This window comes from Protopterus annectens, chromosome 16.part0 (assembly GCF_019279795.1).
Source record: "Protopterus annectens isolate FY-2018-M chromosome 16.part0, PAN1.0, whole genome shotgun sequence".
In the NCBI taxonomy this organism is placed as follows: Eukaryota; Metazoa; Chordata; order Ceratodontiformes; family Protopteridae; genus Protopterus; species Protopterus annectens.
Window position 1 is genome coordinate 255857772 of NC_056750.1, and position 16660 is coordinate 255874431.

General features: G+C 38.7%; 1 protein-coding gene across 1 annotated transcript in view; it reads right to left on the minus strand.

Moving 5' to 3' along the window:
* The window catches only part of PHF19 (PHD finger protein 19), a 1075260-nt gene that overhangs the window by 107108 nt on the left and 951492 nt on the right, over positions 1-16660 (minus strand). Inside the window, 2 exon segments of the mRNA XM_044058373.1 lie at positions 842-906; positions 908-928. Coding sequence (XP_043914308.1) covers positions 842-906; positions 908-928 — 86 coding nt within the window.

The following is a 16660-nucleotide window of genomic DNA, read 5'->3' on the forward strand; positions in this document are numbered from 1 at the left end:
CTCTTACTCCATCCTCTTACAATCTTACTCAGGAAATGCTCACCCTGTTCTCTTATTGAGGCCAGCAAATCTTTGTATTTATATTAATGTTGCATCACTCCTAATATTAGTACTTAGTTCAACAGATTTAACTCCAACTTCCATATTCCTCTACTTAACAGTCTTATCATACAATGCATCCCTTTCATATTCATAGCAGCATCCATATACATAGATACAATACTAACACACATTTTACTTTAAAACTAAGCCTTCTCATCTTTAAACATTCTCTATATACACATATCCACCCTGTAATGGAATTTCATTATCTGAAAGTCGCTTCAAAAGTTGGGATTATGTCAAATCACAACAGCAGGAGTTGCAGACCCCAGTGAAACCTTTTATCACCCAACAAACTTCTGTATATACACATAGCTATGCAATAATGAAAATCCATGATCAGAATGCTAAATGAAAGATTGGGATTAAGCTAAATCACAGTAACAGCAGTTTCAAGCCCAAATAACTTTCCATCACCTCACAAATTTTAAAGAAATGTAGGCGTGCGAGTATTTGTGTATTTGTGTGTGTGTGTGTGTGTGTGTGTGTGTGTGTGTGTGTGTGTGTGTGCACTTACTTTTGGAGGGTGGTGCTTCAAAGTAAACAAGAAGGAAGTCAGTGTGTGCTTCACAGGATCAAGCCAAAAAGTTGCAAAACAGCTTTTTACAAACTGCTTCAATTTGATGCCTTGCATTTCAACAGCAGTGCTACTAGCATTATGTGCTGTATATATATAGATGCATCTCTACTTTGTGTAGAACAAACTTGCACATCTTGGAAGAGGATTAATCTGAATTACCTTTTCAAACTTTGTATTTCATCCAACGTAAAATCAAATATGCTAGCAAGATGGTGATTAGTACTTCCATGCAGATGTAAAATCACTCTAAACGTAAAAAGAAAACAAATAAGAACATGGGTAAAATAAAGAACCAAGCCAACCTTAAGTGATAATAAGCAATGCTAAAGGAAAGATAAAGTGAACCAAACCAAAGTAGAAGCAGGCAACATAAAACTAAAATCTCAGAGAACTTTATTGTGAGCGCTTTTGCAGTTATAGATATTTCATCAGACACTATTACAATTAACCCAATTGCTATTTAAATCATACCCAACCAATGAGAAAACACAATCAAACATTCAACTAAAGACAACATTAAAAAAATGCAATATAATATTAAGTGACATTATAAAACGAAAAATAAAAATCAAATCTACATAAAAAAATCATATTACATTTCTTATAAAAGCACCATCTATAATGTTTAGATTTAAGAATGGGTTTTATGGAGACTATAATTTATTCTGCTGCCTCTATTGGCTCTCATTCTAATAACCCAATTCATTTCAGAGGTTTCTGACATGTTTCTAATATCACCTCCACATTCATTAGGCTTTATTACTTCAATTACCAAAAATTTAAAACTGTGGGAAGGGCCATACTGTCCAACATGTTTAGCCAGTGCATTTGCATTTATCTCATTGTTTATATTACAAATATGTTCCCTAATCTGATCATGTAGCTGTCAGTTTTACCTATATAAAAGGATGAACCCACTTGACAATAGGCTATGTGACATGTACTGCAACTGGCATTCACCTTGAACTCAAATTGTTTCCCTGTATCAGGGTGTTTTAAATGTGTTCAAGGCATCTATATATCTACAATAGTTACCATCTGGAACATGGAAAAGTACCATAGACCGGTTGTGCGTCCATACATGTATCAGCCATTTTTGGATAACATAACATTCTTTTTACAGACCTTTTATTTCTAAAAAAAAAGTTAGATTTATCACCGACTATTGACCTGATCTCTGGGTCAGTTAACAAAATTTGCCAGTGCTTACTCAATTTCTTTCATCTGCCTGACACTACTATAGTAGACCTGTGGCATTCTCACAGAGGAAATGCTAGTATGTGTAGCAGATCTATCCCATGAGCCCGCAGAGAAATACGGTTTTCCTTGGGCTGTTCTCAACCTTGGTACTGTATCTGATGCTATCAATTTCTTTATGATTTTATCCTCTTTCACTAAATCTATCCTTTAATAGATTCAATTCCTGTATAAATCCTTCATCACTGGCATTTAATCTGGATGCATTTCCCTTGGCTTTTAATAACGTTCTTAACTATACGTGGAGAGTGCATACTATGTCGATGCAAAAAGGAATTCCTACAGCAAGTTTTCCTGAATATCTTGGTATTTAATGTACCATCTGATTCGTTCAAAATGCTCACATCAAGAAAATCTATTCATAACAAAGATCTAGCTATACTGATTTTTTTTTACAAAAGGAGTTGTTGCATTCAGGTGTTCATAAAAGTATGTTAATTCATCATGGCTCCCTTCCCACACCATAAACAAATCATCTACAGATCTTCTATAAAACCCAGTGCATCAGAAGTAACCAAAACGCAGTTAGTAATATCACAGGACTTTCTCACAAATTTATATAAATCATTTAAGAACTGCCTGGTGTCTGAGAACAAATTCATTCTTATCTAAAACTGGTCTGAAATGTTTTTCAATAGATATCGATACAAATTTTGTACACCAGCTTCTTATTGCCACAATTGGCCTAAAAGGTGGAAGCAAAGGTTCTTTATGGATTTTCGGAAGACCCTGTATCATAGGTATCAAAGAGCCACTTATAACAGGATGGTTATATAGATCTAAGTTAATATAACAAGATAAACAGTCCATTAAAGTGTTATGCATCCTTCTCACCATTCTATCAACATCAACTCTTGTCACTCTTTCATAGGTGTCTGAATCACTTGTGTTTCATGGAGCAAAAACAAAAATATCGGTCCATAATGACTATAAGACCTCCTTTGTCCGCTGGTCTTATAACAATGGAAGGGTTTAGCTTTGACAGCGTTAAAGAATGACCTTAGCTCTATATAACTATCTTGTTATAAGCATATGTTTGAAAAACATCTCAGACCGGTTTTTGATAAAAATGAATTTGTTCTCAAATATACCAGATGCTATAGGTGTTCACATGCTGAAAGATTACTCGATCAAATACAGTGATCCAAAAATGGCTGATACATGCACGGACACACAAGAGGTATATGGTACTTTTCCATGTTCCAGATGTAACTATTGTAAGATATATAGATTCCTCGATACAGGGAAACAATTTGAGTTCAATGTGAATGCCACGTGCAATACATGTCACACAGTGTATTTAGCCTGTTGTCAAGTGTGTTCGTCCTTTTTCTTGGAAACTGGCATTTTTCTAACTGTTTGATATGTCTAGTGAGATGCATCAAAAAAGGGTTTTGTACTCGATAACTGCCCTGATCAATGCTGAGAAGTTGGGTTAAATAAAAGGATTGCCGGACAACTGTTGTCACTTGATGGGCAAAAGGGAGTGAGCTATCAACCAAGTACCTAGGTACCTGACCACACTTTTCATTTTGCATTGCTTAGTTATCTATATAGTATAATGAGAGGTGGGGTGGTCTACCAAAAGTGACGATCCTACACTTTTTAGCATTTAGTTTGAGCTATACAAATACAGTGGATATAAAAAGTACACACACCCCTGGTAAAATGCCAGGTTTTTGTGATATAAAAAAATGAAACCACAATAAATCATATCAAAACTTTTCCTACCTTTAATGTGACCTATAACCTGTACAATTCAATTGAAAAGCAAACAAATTGGTTAGGGGAAAAATATAAAAAATAAAAACCGTACAATAAGCTGGTTGCATAACTGTTCACACCCTTAAACTAATACTTTGTTGAAGCACCTTTTGCTTTAATTACAGCATTCAGTCTTCTTCGGTACACACCTGCCATCAATTAGAGAGACCCTGATTAACCTCAAATAAAAAAATTCAGCTGTCCTAGTAGGATTCTCCCGACATTTACTCAGTTGCCTGCTACAGCAAAAGCCATGGTTTGCACAGAGCTTACAAAGCATCAAATGGATCTCATTGTTGAAAGGTATCAGTCAGGAGAAGGGTACAAAAAAAAGTTTCCACAGCATTGGATATACCATGGAACACAGTGAAGACAGTCATCAAAAAGTAGAGAAAATACAGGACAGCAGTGATGTTGCAAAGAACTGGACATCCCTCCAAAATTGATGAAAAGACAAGATGAAAACTGGTCAGGGAGGCTGCCAAGAGACCTACAGCAACACTGAAGGAGCTGACGGAATTTCTGGCAAGTACTGGTTGTGTACTATATGCGACAACAATCTTCCGTATTCTACATATGTCTGGACTACAGGGTAGGGTTGTAAGACAGAAGCCTTTTCTTATACAGAAACACATCCAGGCCAGGCTAAAATTTGCAAAACAATACATCAAGTCTCCCAAAAGCATGTGGGAAAATATGTTATGGTCTGATGAGACCAAGATTGAACTTTTTTGCCAGAATTCAAAAAAGGTACATTTGGCACAAAAACAACACTTCTCATCACCAAAAGAACACCATCCCCATGGTGAAGCATGGTGGTGGCAGTATCATGCTTTGTGGTTGCTTTTCTTCAGCTGGAACTGCGGCTTTAGTAAAGGTGGAGGGAATTATGAACAGTTCCAAATACCAGTCACTTTTAGCCCAAAACCTTCAGGCATCTGCTAGAAAGCAGACGATGGGTTTCACCTTTCAACACAACAATAACCTCAAGCATACATCTAAATCAACAAAAGAATGGCTTCACCTGAAGAAAATTAAAGTTTTGGAATGGCCCACCCAAAGTCCAGACCTAAATCCAATAGAAAATCTGTGGGGTGACCTGAAATGGGCTGTGGACAAGAAATGCCCTCTCAAGCTGACAGATTTGGAGCGCTTTTGCAAGGAAAAGTGGGGAAATATTGCCAAGTCAAGATGTGCCATGTTGATAGACTCAGACCCAAGAAGACTGAATGATGTAATTAAATCAAAAGGTGCTTCAACAAAGTATTAGTTTAAGGGTGTGCACACTTATGCAACCAGCCTATTGTATGTTTTTTTATTTTTTATATTTTTTCCTCTAACAGATTTGTTTGTTTTTCAGTTGAATTGTACAGGTTACAGGTCACATTAAAGGTAGGAAACATTTTGAAATTATATAGTGTGGTCTCATTGTTTTATATCACAAAAACCTGGCAATTTAACAGGGGTGTGTACACTTTTTATATCCACTGTAGGTTTGTAGGTGCACTACAAATAAGGGCCAGAAGTTCAGTGAACCTGAGAGGTTAGATGGACTCCAAGAAAATCGCTTTCCAAGAAACAAATTTTACCCTCTCTGAAGAAATAAGATCAAATGAGAGATAGGCCAGCATGTTAAACATGGAACATCATGAACTAAGATCGACATTGTTTCTGTAAATGTAAGGGGAGATGCAGAACCCTCTTTAGGAAGTGTCTGACCAGCCAGTGATAGGACAGAATTTCATAATGTGCCCTTGTACAGAAACCATGAAGGGCTTCATGACTAAAGTCTGAAAACTTGAGGGACTGGCACTCAAAATTGCAATTACTAAAATGTGAGTTTTAATGTAAACAGCAACATTCACAACTTGCTGCACCACTAACGTTTTTTTTTACAGGAACTCTCTGCTCTCTACCGTCTCACAACATGGAGACCTGTTTCTCCTACATCCTTGCTGCTTACATAGACTGCTGTGTAGCAGAATAAAGGGAATTCTCTGAGATACCACAATATTACTTTTCTACAGCAGACACAAATTACACTTCCGTGAATGCACTTTAAAACAGTGTGCTGAGCATCAGCCTCGTATCTAAGCAGAAGGCTCACGCCCTCAAACTCCATCACACCCGTGCACACATATCACTGTAGCCGAGAGACAGGGCAGTAATCAGCCCATTTGACTCTGTCATAAAACAAATCAGTGCTTATTTGTTCAAAGTGTCTTGTTTTATGACAAAGCTTCTTTTTACACCTTAATTTGGCAGTTCATATTCACGCAAACTACCTGAGCTGTTTCAGTTCCTACTTCCAAACTTAGACGGCTTTGTCCCCCCCTACCATAAACATATGAGCACCATACTATTTCCTGCTAGCCCAATAAAAAATAAGACAGTACAGGCAGAGAAAATCATACAGAAAAATGCAAACAGCTCAATGAAACTAAGCAACTGGTTTGTAAAGTGCTCTGTCATGATCCAAACATGCAGCAGTAAGACATCCCTTGGGTGTTCTTGTCAGCTTTCACAGATGTCTGAAGTACTGGGTGGACAAACGAGCTACATATTTTCAAGCTGAATGTGAAGATCTCTCAGTTTAGAGGGTACCTGTGGAAAATATCATGATGACTGTACAACTACATGCAACATGTAAGGTGCAGCACCCTTTTGGGAAACAATGTGCAGAGGATGGTGAAGATGCTGGTTACCAACATCAGACCAGTAATGGAGTACAATGTTCCATTTTGCATGTACCTCACCAGACACCTGCAACAACAGGAGAGAGACACACAGGTTTCTCACCAACAAATTACAAAGTATACAAAACAAGCCTTACATAGAAAGACTAAAAGCCCTGTCACTGTACTCTGTCTCCTACAGGAGAAGGGGTGACCTGTGCCTGGCTTACAGGGCAGTCTCTGACCTGGCCATGATGGAAATGCTAACATTCATAAAGCAAACTGCAGGAGGGTCACCAGCGCCATATATCTTAACCTAGCCTCTGACATGCTGGAGAGACAGATACAGCTCCCAGAGACTGCCACTTCACTGGAACAAGCTTCCATTTCACGTGAAACAGAGGTCCTCCCTGACCCTCTTCAAACGCAACATAGATCAATGGATGGGTGACTGCAAATGCACTCCTGAGGTGGTGCCCATGTCCCTTCTGGACAGAGGAAGTTAGTATTAACTACCATAGATCCTTGCCCCTGCGAACTTCACTCACCTAACCACTGAAAATTGGGGCAATTCGGGATAAATATGGTTAGGCCTTTAAGGGCTCTAGGGCCGTTAGCTTAGTAGCTTCCTATGAACATTTCCAAAGGCACAAATGAGCTCAAGCCTGGATTCTGTGTTGATGGGTCATCCATGCTGATGGAAATCAAAGTTCATGGGCTGCATCAAAAGGTAGAAGGCTTTATAACAGAATCCAGTACACTACCAATGAAGATGTCAGGGAACAGGGATGATTTCTCTCAAACTGGAGCCATGGCAAAGCAAACAAGCAGCCCAAGGTCAGGGAGCTCTGAAGAGCAGTCAGCAGGGGCAACTCCATTTTAGGGAACAATATGAATGCAAACCACGGTAATGTTTCAGCTACTACATCAGGCACCTAGTTAAGTCTCATGAAGCAGAGAAAAAGATTAACAAAAACTGTCTACACTGGAAGCAATGTTATCCTAGGAAAAGTACATAACCGCTAAGTGTTACTTTTTTTTTTTTTATTTATCCCTTATTGACTGGGTTAGTCCTACTATGCTAGTAGCTTCTTTTCAGGGAAGACCTCGGATGGTAATTTTATAAGTACAAGGGTAAATTTGGCCAGGGCACCACAGTACTTCCCCTACTTTTTTTTCCGATAAGTGCGGAGGGATCTTTTTCTTCCAACTAAGCTTGCACCAACTCAAGCAAATGGGACCTCGGTTTAACATCCCATCAGAATGACAGCACATTCAGGAGTGCATTTACTGATTCACTGCACTGTCAGCAATTTGAAAATTAAAACAATCACCTGGAGTGGGAACAGAACCCACAGCCTTCTGCCCTTTCAGCACCAAAGATGAGTGTACTATCTGTTGCGCCACTGACACTGACTTCAAATCTTTAATGTGCTAAAAGGGATTCACACTGGCGAACAGTGATATCCAGTTAAGCAAAGTTGGGAATGCCTGTTGAGATAGACACAGCCTTAATTTCACATACCTTATGAGAAAACTGAAGGCACACAGGCCTATAAATGGCCAGAAGTGACCATTTCTCATGCAGAACACAAAGAAATAGTAATACAGTTCTATACCTTCTTCCCCTGAAGGAGCTTTCAGGAAGTTCCTTCTGGTGAAGTCAGAATTGGAAGAGAATTTCTACCCATACCCACACCATCCTGTATGGGACAGATCCGCGGTGGTGGTGCTGCGGTAGCGTTGTCGCCTCACAGTAAGACGCTGTCCAGTTCGATTCTCAGCTAGAGCATCTTATGCGTGGAGACATGTGTGAATGGCCGTACCTTCGTTGAAGGTTGTGCATCAGGGCTGGTAACTCGGCACGTAAAAATCAACTACCAATCATTAGCGGACCGGAGTTCCGCTGTGGCGACCCCTAACCGGGAAAAGCCGAAAGACACAATCATCCTGTATGGGATAGAGGGAAACAAGCAGCTCTATGGAGTGTAATGCCCGAGACTCACGAACCTAGTTATTTATTTCAATGGTGTACCTAAACTAGATTAAGTTAACCCCCAGTGAGTTACACTTTGCTGATTTTTTTCTTTTCTTTGTTTTCATCAGGAAGCATAAGTCAAAAAATGTTAAAAAACAGAAAAATGTTCTTTTCTTTGCAGGAAGCAAGCCCCTCTGCATCCTCATGTTGGGGCTTGGCCTCCACACACCACCATTACTTCTATGCACAAACTCCACAGTCACACAGTAGAGGGGATAATGACCCCCCTCCCCCACTATAATGCACTACCAGACCACACAATAAAAATCTCAGGATAATGCACTACTAGACCATACAATAAAAATCAATGAAATTTCACTACACTGCAATGAAAAGAAATTGTAATAAATATACTCAAATGAGCTAGACTCATTGATGCATAGGAAAACCTTTACAAGTGGGCTGGTCTGAAGAATATCATCCAAGATCCAAGTCAGAAGAAGGGCAAATGCATCAAAATACTGTTTAAATAACTGCACAGAAGTAGCTTCAAAGTAATCGTTATTACAGAGTTCATAAAACTGAATTTGGCAAAGCTACGCAAGAGTTCACACAGCAGAATTTCAACAAGTGCCTTTCAATAATATGGTTAACAGTTACAGTAACTGTGTAAAGGAGATAAGAGGGTTTCCAGAGAAGGGAAAGAGGAGGGCAAATATTTAAAGGAGAAGAAGGCAAAAAGTGCATAGAAGGTAAGAAGTGTGACAGTTTAGGATCATGCAGTAGGGTGACACTTGGGAGGAGTCGGGTATCCTCAAAGAATTTGCAATTAATAAAAGGTAGCTAGACTGCAATTTTCTAAAAAAAAGAGACTTTTTATGGTATTAGGCCGGTAGTTCAAAACAGCAAGTAGAAAGTTATTTTCTGTTGCTGAATGAATGACTGGTGGCCTACTAAGAGATAAGGAGTCAGATAAGTGCACCGATGAAGATGAGACCTTGGAGGCAACAGATGAGCAAAAATAGTGTGGAGTAGTTTATATAAAATTTAAAGAGAAAGGCAGTGTGTTTTGTAATAAGGAGGTATTAGCAGCACTTAGAAAGCTAAAGTAGTAAATATGTAAGTGAGCAAATGTGATACATCTACATATTTTGTTTATAAAACTTAGGTACAGTGGTGAATATGTAAGTCAGCAAACACGATAAGTATACATATTTTATGACCTTTGTGTAATGCCGATCCACATTATGGGTTTCCAAATGAGTAACAGTAGTGCATCCTTAGCAAGTTTTCTGTGCATTCTAAAGTTCTGACAGAAGTACATCTTTAGAAGGTTATTTTCTGTGCATTCTAAAGTTCTGACAGAAGTACATCTTTAGCAGGTTATTTTCTGTGCATTCTAAAGTTCTGAGAGAACTGCACCTAAGGTTTAGCAGTTTATTTTCTGTGCATACTGGAGTTCTGATTGAAGTTTATTCTTAGCAATTTATTTTCTGCATCATACATGAGAAGACCTGAAATTCTGCAAGCCAGTTTGTCATGAAAGGACAGTACTTGCACTGAAATCAGTTTTCTTTCGAAATAGATGGCTCTAGGTAAACACCCAGGTATCTCTATATGTCAACAAGAGGAATGAAAGATCCCCAGAGCAAGCAGTCAACAAGTATGAGTCTAGGAAATTTCTGCTGAGTACCAAAAACTGCTGCCTTTGTTTAAATAGTGTTAACCACTAATCTAGACTTACTGAACCAGGCAATGATGTCAGTGAAGTCATCTTTAAGAGAATTACAGAGGTCATCACAGCTGGCACAACTTGTTTACTAAGAGGAGTCTGTAAGCACAGCAGATCACTTTGAGGTTTGTTCTTGAGGTCAGAAGGAAGATTAGTTACAAGGGATGAAACAGAATGGGACCAGTAAAGCTGAAAGAGTAGAATCAGCACAGCTAAGCTAATTGTACTATGGCATTCAGACAACTTTTGAATTAAATGAGAGAGTCACAGGAGAAACTTATGTTGTAGAGCTGGAAGACTAAAATACCATGATCTGTGAAGTCAAAATCTACAAATACAGTGCCCTTGTAGAAGCCTTAATCAATATCTGAGAGGATGAAATCTGTGGGCTGAAATAATGCTGTAATAATATTGCAGTTAGTGCACAAGCCATGCTGAAAACTGCTTAGAATACAGTTAAGCTGTTATGTATGAAAGAAGCTCTTTGTAAACAAGGTGTGCTAAAATGTTGGCTTGTGAAGAAAGACTTGTAATGGGAAGCACAGCTGGATACAGCACTGAAAAGCTTTTCTACTTGTTCAGCATCCACCTACCGTTCCTTTAAGATTTCCAGATAGGTGTGCTTTCAGCCAATAAGACAGGAGCAAGCATGCACAGCAAGCATGGTGTGAGATTTAATTTTGCCAGCACCCAGGAATACAGTGTTCATTTTTTTTGTCTGTTTGGAACAAACTGTGGACAAGCTACAGAAGCGAATAGATGGAATTAATTTTGCAACTGCACATTACAAATGCCATTACAAACTATCCAAGAACATAGCGTTTTTTTTTTTTTTTTTTTTTTTGGAACAAACTGTAGGAGCAAATCATGAGAAATGGAACGAATTTTGCAGCAGCATATTACAAATGCCATTAAACTACCCAGGAACATAGTGTTTCCTTTCTTTTTTTTTTTGTTTTGTTTTTGAACAAGCTGTGGAAACAAACTACCCAGAAACATACAGTTTTTTTTTTTTTGTATGAACAAGATGTGAAATGAACTGCTGGTATGATACAATAAATAGCTGGGTCTATTTCACATGGTAGACAAACAACGTTGTCGAAACCAACATGGAGGAGACCACATGATTGACGACTGTTTTGACTGAAATCACAGTACAGTGGGAACTGGGGAATGTACACTTTCCCCAATGTAGTGTGATCTCAGAGTGGGTATATGTATAATTAGCAATGGGTGTGTGGGTGCAGGGGATTTGCTCCCCTGCAAAGAACATTGTTTTGTGTTGCTTCTGTTGATTGACGAACTGCATTATTGATTACGTTGTGGGCTTTGACAATGTTGTTCATCAATCAATTGAAACGGATCCCAAAAACCAGCACAGATTGCGTTACCCAGAAGCAGGAACTGCAGAAATCCAGAAACTCCTTTTTTGTGAGAACACAATCTGTATAGACAGGCAGAAGTTACAACCAGGATCGGAATGGAGCATTAGAGATGTGACAAGAATATTTTTAAGTGTGTGTGTGTGTGTGTGTGTGTGTGTGTGTGTGTGGGGTGGTCTGTTAAAATGCTCCAGTTAGACGGGGTAGTTCAGTTAAAGGACTTGCTCAGGATTAAACCCTGTACCTTTGTTGCGGGAGGCAACATCCTTAATCCTCTGCACAACTTGCCAGACTTAGTAGTCTGCATTTGCTGGACATCTCTGATTTTGCCTCGCATATATGCCCTGCCCCTGAGCAAGTCACTTAAGCAGACACTGCTGGAAATCTGGGCTACAAGCCTATTAACTAGTACCTATGAGCCAAACAAGTTATGATGTAAAGGAAGGCAACTGATTGTAGAAAACTGTAGCATCATTACATCAGACATGCTGCTCTTTGGATGTGATCATTGGTTTCCTTAATGTTGACAGTGTTTTATCATTTAGCTGTGAATAAATACTACAGCATAAAATTTATGAGTTTAATGGCAGCACTATGAATACATTTTAAATTTAGCTTTTTTTTTTTGGGGGGGGGGGGGTTACAACAGTTTGTCTTGCACTATGTGCAGAAGAGTAAGTTTATGAGCAGTTAAAGAACTGCTTCCTGCAGTATATGGTCTGATTTTTTCAATCTTCATTCATCTTCAGTTACTCTGCCAAGTTTTACCAGACAGTACTCCTAGGCTGCTGCTGGAAAGCGGCACATGTCCAGTGGGCTGTCCCAGGCCATTAGCAAATATGTTATGCATTTGTCTTTTGAATTGCAGTATCCTTCACATAGATGTTAATCTGTAGTTTGCTATATGCTATTTGAATATGAACCCCAGCACATTTCATGCAGTTTTAATGGGGTGTCAGATGCACTTTCACTAAAGTGTGAGTTTTGAGGAAAGACAAGTTTACTGTTTCTCATGCTGTCTGTTTTCAATGTCAGAAAATTTTGTTTAGAAGTGGGCTGTCATTTTTTTCCTGTAAAATTTGAAATAATAGTTTTAAATGAAATCCAAATGGCTGGGATAATTGTAAAAGAATAGAAGAATATAGTATTATTGAACAGGGTTTATGGTAACTGAGGAGAGACAGACAAGTAATGGGATAATGGCACGGCTAGCTGGCTACGGCCTGATTTAATATCCTGCAAGGGGCCCCATTTGTCCATGATATAGCTATCACTCTGGGGGTGCATGCTGCAGCAACAGGCATCATTAGTCATTCAAGTAGGTCAGAACCGTACAGAGTGATGTCAGAAGGAAGAGCTATTTTTGAAGACAGAGAAGACATAGGGAGGATAAAAATGAGAAGATGATGTCCTGCAAGCATGTAAGACCCCCAAAAGAGTATTCTATATGCAGTCATTTCTGATTTTGTATGACTTGTAGGTTGTTGAATGATGTGCAGCATTTACATTGTATGAAATTATTTTGCTTTATGCACTGCACTAAAGAATGAATTAATTCATTAACAGACCTGGATTGTTTAATATAGTGTAAATGTATTGCATTTTACTAATATAGTTTTGCAGTACCTTATTTACATTCTCCAATAACTGCAAAGGAATTGACTTTTGTCAGGACATACAGCCTGCATTATTTGGAATGACGATTAGAGGAGACTGATCTTCAGCATCTATTGTCTAGTCATTTGTTGCATATTACTGTGATCAAATCATCTCTACAAGACTGGATTGTAAAGGATTTATACATTTAGCCAAACACTGTTACACTGGCAGTTAATGCAGAAGACGAAAGCCCCAACGTTTTAATGAGCTGATTCCTGTGGCAGGGGTGCAGACTTTGAATCTTTCCACCTTGATTTATTTACCTAATGTGTAACATTGAGCAAGTCATTCAACCAGGCAGTACTTTGGGCAATTGGGAATTTGGGCTAGGCTCTGTAAAGGTCTCCTGGACTGCATGCCTAGTAACTATGAAGCTTCTGTTGTTGTCAGACAGCCATCCCCTAGCTGCTCCAGTTCAGGAAGTGTTATGGCAATATCAGTAGCATACCATTTTTCAATGCAACATAGCTAGTTTATTCTTCAAGGGCAGCAGGCATGCATTTGTAGATGGAACACTGAAATACAAAGCTATTTACCAGCGACAACTTCTGGGTTAATTAACAGTTATCTTTAATGTAGAATTATTCAGATGACCTTTAATTCTGCTGAGATAGGTCACCAACATGTTATCAGGTGATTAATATTTTTTATACGGTTATAAATGCTTTTCTATTTAAGCTGCGTTATGCCTGGATGGATTTTATGGAGTGATGCTAATGATATTTATACAGTTTAATGTAGCTCATCCAAAGCTACCAATAAAGAACATGTAATTTATTTATTCAGAAGAATAAAAGGTGTACGCCTTCCAGAAAGTGGCTATAACTGCTGGTGGGGTGGGGGGTTTCGGTGGATGAAAGTACCTTACGTTTTTATTTGGTCATTTTTAAACAATCTTTAGTATGGATTAGCACACACTAGTGTGTATGTGTGTAGGTGTGTGAATTAAATAGGAATACTTTGGATACTGTGTGTTTGTGTGAAACAAAACTGAAATATGACTTTAGTCATTATTAACTTTAGTCATTATTATTATTTGATACAGGATGCACTCTATGTGGCTATAACTGCTGGGTTTTGGAGGATGTCTGTAGATAAAAATGACTGACCCTGCTCAGCTGATAAAGTCATAAAGTCATACGTCTGTTTTCGCAGGATTAGTGTCCATTTGTGTTAATCAGTTTGTAATATTTTATTTACTGTGGCCATTTTTATCATAATCAGACATGATGTGTACTCAAGTCAATTTAGTGGCCTTAACTGTTGAATACAGATATTGCTGGATTGTAATGAAAGCAGTCTGAATGGCCTTTTTATGGCTGAAATGGTTCTGAAATGGGTACTTTGACATTACTTGTTCATACATTTTATTTCACTTCCTACTGGAAACAAATGCTGAAAACAACACATTTAAAATGCACTATAACAAATGTTGTTGTATTAAACAAGAAATATCTAAATCAGGAAGGTGAATCAAAGAATACATGCATTTATGCATGTATCTAAAATATATATGCAGAGGGCCATGATTTAAAAACAGCTAGGTGAGCAAGGTATACACTCTGCCCGAAGACAAAAGCTTTTTCAATGAACGTGAGCTTCATGACAACAGAAGTTTACTGTTACTCATGCTAAATCTGTTTTCAACGAGTAACTGCTTTGTTTAGCAAATGGGTATCAGTGTTTATCTGAAACAAGTTTTAATTTAAATCCACATCTTTTTAACCATTACAAAGGAAAGAAAAAATAGTATGCACACTGAAGTTTGAACAGTGTTTGTGGTAATGGGACACTGGAATGGCTGGGGGGTGCTGCTCCATTACCCTGCCTAGGCCCCCATGATCCGGCTTTGATAGGGAGTATGGAAGACAGCACATCAAAAATGAAACTCACAAGGAAAGATGTTAAGTGAAAACTTGTCATAGTACTTTGCTTATGAAAATAATACAACTATCGTTTGCAATAAGAGTGCATTATTTCACAAATTTATTTGACATAGTCTGGAGGACACTGAGACAGAATACTGCATTTTTCTTAAGAGTTAACCACTTTTTAGAACAAAATTAAGAATGCTGTTTACATGAGAATACATTTTCCACCAGTTGAAAACATCACTTACTAAAAGTACCACCTGATAAAAATATAAAACGGAGAAAGTACAGTTGTGTAAAATCTTATAACAATAGAGGTCCTTCTCTTCACTGTTGCAGTATTCATAACTTGCAGGATCTGCCAAGGATAGCCCAACATCCCCCCAGTATACCAAAGCCTTTAGTACTTACAGGTGGAGTATGTCACATGTACACTTCCCTGTGCAAGGTGTAGGGCATAAAGGTGACGTACGGACGCACACACTCAGAACTGAAAAAGCTCCAGGAAGAACACAATGTCCCTAGGGACAAGGAAAAACATATGCATCCAGAAGGAAAAAAGGAAAACCACCCCTTGGCTATGAGGGCAAGAAGGAACAGACTAGACAGAGGGGGCAGGAGGGAGGGAGCAAATACTGCAACAGTGAAGATAAGGGCCTCTATTATATGTTATAGTAAGATTTTACACAAATGTACTATGTCCTTCCATATCACTGTTGTAATATTCATAATGGAAGGCAGAGTACAAAAGCTGAACAGAAAACCTGGGAGGAGGACGGCACTGAGGAGCCTTCATGAAACCCATGCAGGATAGCCTTGGCAAAGCCAGCTCTAGACCAGGAAATAAAATCCAACTTATTCTCACATGGGATAATTGGCTAGGCTTAAAATATCCTACAAGGGCAGTTAGCCTAGTACTACTCTATGAACCTATAATGTTTAGTGAACATATAAAGAGAAGACCAAGTAGCAGCCTCAAGGATGGAACTGGTATCCAGCCCCTTGAAAAAAGCACCAGAGGAGGCAAGAACCCTGGTAGAATGAGGCTTTACTGATGAGGAAAGACATTTTTCATGAAAATAACAAAAAGAAATGGCTTGCTTAGAAACAGCTAAAACCCAAAGACCTGGGATGAAAGAAAGCAAAAAAGTTGCTCAGACTTGCAAACAAGCTTAATTTTACCCAAATAATATCTGAGCTGTCTATTCAAATCCAATGTGTGAAGAACTCACTGGCAGACTGCAAAAAAGGCAAATGAATAGACTGATTAAGGGACAACTCATTGACCACCGTGGCCATGGTTAGTTTCCTTGTGGAAAACTAAGAAAGGAGGAACAGCAATGAGAGCCTGAAGTTCAGACACTCTCTTGGCTGAAGTGAGAGCCAAAAGAACAACAGTCTTCCAAGTACAATGTTGCAAGGAAGCTGAAGCAGCAGGCTGAAAGGCAGCCTGAGACAATTTTTCAAGAACAAACCTGAGGTCCCCAGAAGGCAGAATAGGCTTCCTTGGAGGCCTGATATGAAGAAACAAGAAGTTATGTACTCACCATAATGTTCGATGTATGTAGTCCATCTAGCCTCACATTCTTACTCACGGGTTCGGAGCTGAATATCGGCTCCGACTCGGCCAACTTTTATTTTCTAGCACAAAGTCTCTTAT